Below are 8,347 nucleotides of genomic sequence, written 5' to 3'. Positions count from 1 at the left end.
TTTTTGGTTGCAGCCATCATTGTTGTTTGGCGGGCCCGGGCTGGGGATTTGAACCTGCCACCTCAGGTGTATGTGGCTGGTGCCTTAACCGCTTGAGCCACAGGCGCCGAGCCAGCATTTTCTTTTAAAAGATTTTCCTACTGTCCGAAAACTAGAAAGATGCAGGCACCCAGGCTTCAACTCCTCCCCAGCCTTCAGACAGTGCCTTCTCTGTCCCCAGCTCACCTGTCTATATAGGTGGTTACCGTGCCCCATTTTTAGGTAAAGAGACTGAGCTGTGGGGTTCAGCATTGAGAGACTTGGTGCAGAAAATGACCTCATGCTTGTTTTATCATCTGCTCTCTTCCATGAGGATGGAGTTTGGGCCAAAGGGATGAAAAGGAGAAGTACTGCCCAACCAAAGTTCTTGCTGCCCATGGTGAAATCTTGGACCTCTGAGGCATGGAGGCACATTCCCTGTATAGCAGAGTCCACCTCGTCAGAGACAAAGCAGGCACCGGTGGAGAGGGTGGGACTAGGGTGCAGGTTCTGGATCCAGAACTATTCTGACACTTCAGGGAAATAAGTTGACCTTTGTTTACATGTGCAGTGGGGTTGATGGTATCTCACAGGGTGTTGGTGTCTTATAGGAGTATATGTGTAGAGGATGGCTGGAATTTAATTAGAGCCTGTTCAGAGGTACTTCTGGTGGTGGTACTAGCTTGTTCATCTCCAGGAGGCCTCAGCACTTGAGGTTGCAGGGCTTAGTGATACCAGGAGTCCTTTTACCCTTTATCAAAGCCTTCCTGTGAACCTTCCTGCATGGGGAAGCGCCTGCCTCTGCTGACTGTCAAGGAGCTGGTGTTTGGGTCACATGCCCCTAGAGGAACAGTTTACCAGAGAAAAATCAGTGGTTTTTTCTAACATCATTGCAAGTAAAGTTAGTGACAGGACTGATCCTAGCAAACCTGGCCATCGGGTCACATCCCTTAGGCCCTTTCTCTGACCTCCAGTCTTCACCTAACAGCTTTATCTGCAGCTCAGGTCTGCTTGCCCACCACACAGACCTGTAGCCAGAGCCATATGTGAAGAGGGTGTGGTCTCCATATAATCAGCTATCTCAAGTCAAATTTTCATTATGGAAACTCAGAGAATTTTTCTTATTACCCAGGGTTCTGTTTGTAAGGAATAGCAAACGAAATTCTCAATTTGTTTGAGGCTAGAGGACCAGGATTGGAGGCATGCTTTTGGACCTCACCAAAAGCCTAAAGGGAGCTGTGTAGATGCCTGCAGCTGTGTCAAATTCAGTGCCTTCCATACCCATGGTAGGCATTGGCCCAGATGGCTGCCATAGAAACACTGTGACTCATGGGCCCTGTTCCTGTGTCCCAGGTTCAGGGATAAATTTGGTCACAGACAGCAAGTTTCTAGACCTCAAAACTGAGTAAGGCTTCTCATGAGCTCTGAGCTCTGGGGCCCCAATAGAACAGGTTGGGGAGGTAACTCTTGTCTCTTTGAAGAATTGTAGTAAATGCCCGTAAGAGGAAGTTCACAGAGGTAGCTCCCAACTCACACGGGATCAACAAGGTGCCACATGTGACCTCACCTGTGTTCTTTCCCTGCCCAGATAACTGTGGTGTGGAATGGGGCCCTCGTGAAGCTGCTGCGGAGCCTGTATGCTCTGGCACTCCCCAGGGACTCCAAAGTGCTGCTGTCGGTGGAGCAGGAGATCCGCTGGCGCCTGCGGAGACTCAGTTACAAGCACCTGGTTTTCCTGGCGGAGTCCTGTGCCACCTACATGCAGGAGCAGTGCTCTCAGGAGCTGCTGGCTGAGCTGCTCATGCATCTGGAGAGGCGCTGGACAGAAATTGAAGATGGCCGCACAGTGGTGGCCATCATGATGAAAGTGGGGCACCTCTCGGAGTCACTGATGAACCGCCTGGAAGACAAGGTACAAGGCCCAAGAGCAGGTGGCAGTTGGCCTCCTTCCCCAGGGCTTTGGGACAGTTCTCAGCAGAGGGATTTGTAAGTTGCATTGGGACAAGAGCCTGGGAAGCTTTTGTCCAGTCTTAGGTATCATGTGGGGAAGAACTAGAGGACTCTGGGCAGCAGCAGGAGGTTGCCCCTTGGCCACGTTTATCAAGCGCTATTTACCCACACGCTCCTCCCAACCCAAGTGCTTCCCTGATTGCACCTTTATAAAATCCTATCAAGGGTACAATCTTGAGAGGTACGCATGGCAGGCAGCTCCTGAAGTTACACAGAAGTGCTAGCCAGGCCTAAGCCAGACCCTGCATGTCCCACTCTCTCTCAGCTTAAGCTACGGACATTGTGCACCAGGTTCATGAGTTCCCTGGGGCAGGTAAGGCTACAGGCCCTGCACAAATGGGCCTGTGTTTAGTCAGCTCAGGCCCAGTTGCTGTCTCGCAGGGGCTGCACTGGATGGGACCCCTGCCCCCAGCTCGTCCCTGCTACCTCAGGCCATTGAGCTGACCCCTACGCGGCTGTGGTTGACAGTGCCTAGAGTTGGTGGAGCAGTTTGGCCCCAACGAACTGCGGAAGGTGCTGGTGACACTGGCAGCTCTGAACCGGCGATCTGTGCCCTTGCTACGGGCCATCTCCTACCACCTTGTGCAGAAGCCCTTCCCTCTGACAAAAGGCGTGCTCTTGGACCTGGCCTATGGCTATGGTGAGTCTTTCCAACAGAACAGCAGAGGAGAACTGCAGCTGTGTCAAATTCAGTGCATGCCCTACCTATGGTAGGCACTGGCCCAGAAGGCTGCCACAGAAACACTGTGACCCATGGGCCCTGTTCCTATGTCCCAGGTTCAGGGATAAATTTGGTTACAGACATCAAGCTTCTAGACCTCAAAGCTGAAGTAGGGTGGAGCTGGCTGGTGACCGCTGACCTTCCCCAGCTAAATCCTTTGGTCTACTCTGTCCCAAAGGCAAACTTGGCTTTCATCAGACCCAAGTGTCCCAGCGCCTGGCTGCTGACCTGCTGTCCCTCATGCCCAGCCTGACGCCTGGTGAGGTAGCCAACTGTGCCAAATCCTTCGCCTTCCTCAAGTGGCTTAACCTGCCTCTGTTTGAGGCCTTTGCCCAGGTGAGCTGGGACTGACTCCAGGATCCAAGGCCTGGCCAACCAGCTCCACACCACTGAGGATAGCTGGGCCCCGGGGGCTCTCCATGACTGGCCCCAACTTAGAGGCACTGACTTAGGGCATCTATTGCAAAATAACGCTTTAATTAGGGAAGCAAAGCCAGTCTAAAAATGCCCACTTGTAGGTGGCAGATACATATTTCTTACTTCTTAACTTATTTGGAAGATTACTCAGTGGTGGAAAAAACATTTGAGAACTCATTCCTGTTTTTTTCATTGACTGTTCTAAGTGTTTCTATCCATCTTGGAGTTGCTGTAACAGGCAGTGGTGCAGATAGTGAGGCTGAGAATGACTCAGACCTCTCTGCTGAACAGTTGCTACCATCCCCAAATGCAACTGTAAAGAAAGTATTGGTTGGAGAATATTTCTAAAGCCATTGTCAGACGGAGGCAGTTTCTAGGTGTCCCCTGTCCTTTATAGATCATTGCTACTGGGTGAGGAAGTTGCCCAGCAACTTGTGGGTCCTGGGTGGAGGGTTCTGTAGTTGTCTTTGGCTACCCAGGCTTCACTAAGATTCTAATCTGGGTAGGAGGACAGCATCCTGGGCAGAGACCTCATCCTGTCTCTTTGTTGTCCCTCACCTGCCCAGCACATCCTGAAGAGAGCACAGGACGTCATCCTGCCCCACCTGTGCAGCATGGTCCTGGCTTTTGCCCGCCTGAACTTCCATCCAGAACAAGAGGATCAGTTCTTCAACTTGGTACAGTCCCTGATCTCCCATTCCCCAATCTTTACCCTCTCCCTAGCCAGCTAAGGGCTCATGAGCCATCTTCTGGGGAGCAGCTCAGGCTAGGCAGGAAGAAAGAGGCTGCTATGCCTGGCACAAGACCCCTAGGTACTAAAGCAGGATGTAAGAAGACCTGGCATGGGAAGGGACAGGGAACTGCCTGGAGCTTGGCATCCTGGGGCTCATTGTGAACAAACAGGAAATCCTTTGTGCCATCCAGTTGACTTCCCTACCAGGCAAGGCTAGGAGAGTACATCTTGTTTCCTGAGACTGCTTTTAATGCCCTGCTGAAGCTCAGAACCTCCAGGGAGCCACTCCAGAGACCTGCTGGGAAGGCTTGGCAGAGGAAAGGGCTCCATGGCAAACGGAACCAGCTTCGGGTGATAGGGTTGCTTTCCTCATGAACATCTCCATGGTGTCCTACAAAGGCAGGCTGACCAGGTTTGGCTCCAGACTCTGGGAGCCTCTGACAGGTGCTTGCCTGGCTCAGTCCTAAGAACAGCCAGTATAGGGGGCAGGACTGTGGGGGCTACTTTATACCTTAGGTGCTGTGTTCCTCTTAAAGGATCAGAGGCACCTCTTCCCTTGTCCCATATTCCCACTTGGGGACATTACTAGAGAAGAGATGTTTGTGCCCTAGGGCTCTGCCAGTAGGCAGAGTATAGGTAAACCTCTTCAAATGCCAGCAATTAGGTAGTGCTCTTCCTTCTGTCCAGAGTGGTCTTAGGGCAAGAGGAACATTCCTGGTACCTTTAAGCCCAGGATTGTTCTGGACTTGACCAAAGGCCAGGATTCTACCTCTTGCTGACCAGTGCCACCTCTGACCTCACTGTGACCAGGCCGAGACCACATGACGGACTATGGTCTGCTTGTGGCTATTTGCAGCCCCTGGGCAAAGCCTGCTTTCTTTACCACACCCTGTTTTTCTCAGGTGCACGAGAAGCTGGAGCCAGCACTGGCAGGCCTGGAGCCAGCCCTGCAGGTGGACCTGATCTGGTCCCTGTGTATACTGCAGCAGGCAAGGGAAAAGGAGCTGCGAGCCGTCCTCTGCCCTGAATTTCATGCCCAGTTTCTAGGTAAGCCCCATACCCCACATTGATGAGAGGCTCCCTGATTGGTGCACAGAGCCAGGTGAGAAATAAGAGCAGAGATGGGAGATCGGTGCTGCCCAACCGCCTTCACTCCTTCTCCATTCATTCTCTGAGTGGTCAACACACCTTCGCTCTGCTGCCTCCTGACCCAGAGAACTGGGCTAAGGCTGAGGGTGCTGCTGCTTCCCATATGGGCCCCTCTCCATCCTCCTGGCCCTGGCACATCTCACCCTTCCCACTCTTCTCATTCCCCAGGGGGCACATCTCAGAAGGATCAGAACACCTTTCAAAAGCTTCTCCACATCAATGCCACTGCCCAGCTGGAGCACCCTGAGTATACGGGTCCTTTCCTGCCAGCCTCAGCTGTGGCCCCCAGGTCCTTAGCCCTTGACAAGACGGTGACCCCCTTACAGAAGGAGCTACAAGGGATTCTGAAGGGACTACTGGGAAGTGCCAACGAGGGCAGCTTCGAGGTGGCCACGCAATACGGCTGGGTGCTGGGTGAGGGTCTTTCCCAGTTAGCATGGGGCCTGATTTTTTCTGAATCCTTATAGAACAGTTCTAACCCTGCCCCTTCTGCAGCATGGACTGACCCAGAGTTAATGACCCAGAACATTAACCTGGGCTCCCCCACACACACACCCTATCTGTCCATCCTTCCCAAGGGGAGAGGTCTCTGAGGGGCATCCCCCAATGTGCTGGTATCCCACACCCTTTCTCAGATGCTGAGGTGCTGCTGGATGCTGATGGCCAGTTTCTGCCCCTGAGGGATTTTGTGGCACCTCACCTTGCCCAGCCAGCTGGAAGCCAGCTGCTACCTCCAGGGGCTAAGAGGTAGGTGTGCAGGGACCTGTGTATCAGGGCACCTGTGAAGGCCATGGATGGCTCCATATCTCCTGGGCTGCATACTGTGGCTCTTCCTCTGCTTTTCCTCTTCTCCCTTCTGAGGGGCTGGGAGAGTGGGTGCTTGTCAGCCACCCCTTCTTCCTGCCAGGCTAGCTTTCCTGCGGTGGGAGTTCTCCAACTTCAACAGCCGAAGCAAGGACTTGCTGGGTCGCTTTGTCCTGGCCCGGCGACACGTGCTGGCTGCAGGCTTCCTGGTGGTGGACGTGAGTACCTCTCGTTTGGGTGGTCACCGCATGGGAGAAGTCACCATGCATGGTCACCACATGGGAGAAGTGGGGATTGGGTGAAATCACAACCAGGCCTGGGAGCCAAAACGTTACAAACAGAGCCCTAGGTTGTGGCACCCAGCCCCTCTCCCAGGAGCCCAGGAAGGAGTTTTCCTATGGATTCTGGCTGCTTCCATCTCTCCTATTCCCTGCGCAGCCTCCAACATAGCACCTAGTGCTTGGCCTCCATAGGTCTATCCAGAAAGGTCACCAGGCCTATTTGTTCAGCTTTGGAGGTAAGCAGGGTTGAGCTCTGTTGCAGATGGGGTTTGAAGCTTAGGAGGGTAGTATAGCATCCAAGCGGAGCTGTAAGGGTTGCTGCTCTGCCTCCTTGATAAGGATCTGTTCTCAGAAAGGGGAAGACTGGCAGGGTGCCCAAGTCCAGTGTTGTGACTGGCACAGAGCTCCCTGCTGTGGTCTGATCCAGAAGCAGAAAGACACACACCTACAAAACACTGGCCAAATCCAAAAGTGTACAGTTTTCCTGAGAGGCACTGGAGAATAAGTGTGTGGCTTTATGGGCCACACAGTGTTCTGTCGCATTTTCTTTGGGTTGTTGTAGAATTTTTTTAACAACACTGCTTTAAAATTCAGAAGCCCCTTAGGCTCTGCATAATTTGCAGACACTTCTGACACTAACGGTGCAGAACCCTCTAACCACTCATACTGCCTGCAGCTCCTTGAGGTTGGAGGCTAAGAGGCAGGTGTGCAGAGCTTTGGTCACTTGTAAGTGCTGGCAGATGAGGGGTCGGTGTTATGGCAGCAAGTGAACAGTGGCTAGAAGGGGTCCCCCCCAACCTCTGTGATCTCTCTCCTTCCAGGTCCCATTCTATGAGTGGGTGGAACTCAAGTCTGAATGGCAGAAAGGGGCCTACCTCAAAGACAAGATGCGCAAAGCAGTGGCTGAGGAGTTGGCCAAGTGACCTGTGCCGACAGTGTGGACTGCACACCTAGGGGCTCTCTGCCCAAAGGCCTAGCCATTGGTGCTGAGCAGGCAAGAGGTGTCATCCTTGAGGATAAACCTCAGTGCAGGACCTTGGCCAGAGTGGGGAGGGTGGCCAGCAGCTCCAAGGGACAGAGCATCCTCTTGTGGGTAATAAATCTTTAATTTTGGTGTTGGACACCAGGAGGCTTCCTGGGCTTTTGTCACCCCCACCCCATCACTCTCACCTTCCTGTACTGGGCATGGCTCTCCTTTATACTTACCTGCCTGTCAGCAGAAGGGACTAGCTTTAGGAACAGACCAAGGTCTTCAACTGCCCATATCTCCCAGCATCTGTCTTCCTCAGGGGACCTTCCCACCTGTCATCGAGGTGGGGGGAGCTCCCTACCGTCTGTCATCTCACACCTAGGTAGGTGGAAGAGACCCAAACAGCCTGAGGTGACAAGTGATATGAGGGATGGGTGGGCACTTGGGAGGCTCTGGGAGAGAAGAACCCACTTGGCTGATATTGCAGGCCCAGAGCTAGAGTTCATCACTGACCTTATCACCATGTCCAGTGAGTACCTGTGCTGCCATTGCAGGAACCTGCTGCCCAGATGGGGTCCTAGAGACCTCTTTGCTGGTGCTCCAGGGGCTGCTAAGTACTAGAAAGCAGCAGGGTTTCTACCTTTCACCTTAGTGGAGACTCTCATTGGCAGAACCTGACTGAAAGGGAGTTGGGCCACTGTGGGTCCCCTCCAGCCCTGCTAGATGGGGGAACAGCCGGGGAGGCTCAGAATGGAGGAGCCTGCTGCCTGCTTGCCACCCCAGACCATTCCCTCACAAAGAGCAAGTCTACATGAAGCCTGGCCACTGTCCCAAGCATTGGGGTAGCTTTGGGCCAGATGTGCTAGGAGCTGTCAGGCACAGTTTGGCACAGTCTTGTCCTTTGCATAGCCTGTTGGGTTGCCACTGCTGAGTGATTCCTAGCCCAGTGGGAGGGGAAACAGCAGCCAGAGATGGTTCAGAAGAAGGAATAGCATCCCAAAGTGAAGGGACAGTAAGGACGAGTGCTGATGGTGAGGCAGCACAGGGTCTGCAAGAATGAGGCCAAGGAATTGCAAGAACCTTGGTATGTGTCTGAGGAAATAAAAGCTTGGCCTATTCACCACTTGGGGCCCCTGACTTAGACATTTTGAGATAACTGCATGTTTCTGTGAAGTTGTAAGTAATGATCCAGTGATTCCCATCCAGAGTAGGAAGCAAGGTCATAGCCTGGCACTGACAGGAAC

The 8,347-nt window shown here is 53.1% G+C and overlaps 1 protein-coding gene and 2 non-coding genes across 8 annotated transcripts in view; all 3 read left to right on the top strand.

The window, feature by feature from the left end:
* TBRG4 (transforming growth factor beta regulator 4) overlaps nt 1-7,259 on the top strand; it is an 11,488-nt gene extending 4,229 nt beyond the window's left edge. For all 6 annotated transcript variants that reach the window (XM_012809984.2, XM_023517718.1, XM_012809985.2 and 3 more), the window contains 9 exons: nt 1,607-1,930; nt 2,497-2,668; nt 2,928-3,085; nt 3,733-3,843; nt 4,802-4,946; nt 5,217-5,462; nt 5,684-5,795; nt 5,956-6,070; nt 6,955-7,259. In XM_012809984.2, the coding sequence (XP_012665438.1) occupies nt 1,607-1,930; nt 2,497-2,668; nt 2,928-3,085; nt 3,733-3,843; nt 4,802-4,946; nt 5,217-5,462; nt 5,684-5,795; nt 5,956-6,070; nt 6,955-7,056 (1,485 nt within the window). In that variant the 3' untranslated portion in view covers nt 7,057-7,259. The remainder of the gene's footprint in view (nt 1-1,606; nt 1,931-2,496; nt 2,669-2,927; nt 3,086-3,732; nt 3,844-4,801; nt 4,947-5,216; nt 5,463-5,683; nt 5,796-5,955; nt 6,071-6,954) is intronic.
* Nucleotides 1,268-1,401, top strand: LOC111727723. The gene has a single exon (XR_002775202.1). It is a non-coding gene; the product is annotated as a small nucleolar RNA SNORA5 (small nucleolar RNA).
* LOC111727722 lies at nt 2,702-2,835 on the top strand. Its single transcript, XR_002775201.1, has one exon. It is a non-coding gene; the product is annotated as a small nucleolar RNA SNORA5 (small nucleolar RNA).
* Nucleotides 7,260-8,347: the final 1,088 nt, after the last annotated feature.

Source organism: Otolemur garnettii, unplaced genomic scaffold, assembly GCF_000181295.1.
Source record: "Otolemur garnettii isolate 467f Iridium unplaced genomic scaffold, OtoGar3 scaffold00119, whole genome shotgun sequence".
NCBI classification, from domain to species: Eukaryota; Metazoa; Chordata; class Mammalia; order Primates; family Galagidae; genus Otolemur; species Otolemur garnettii.
Note: the sequence above shows the minus strand (reverse complement) of the source record. Positions and strands in the feature narration are given on the sequence as shown.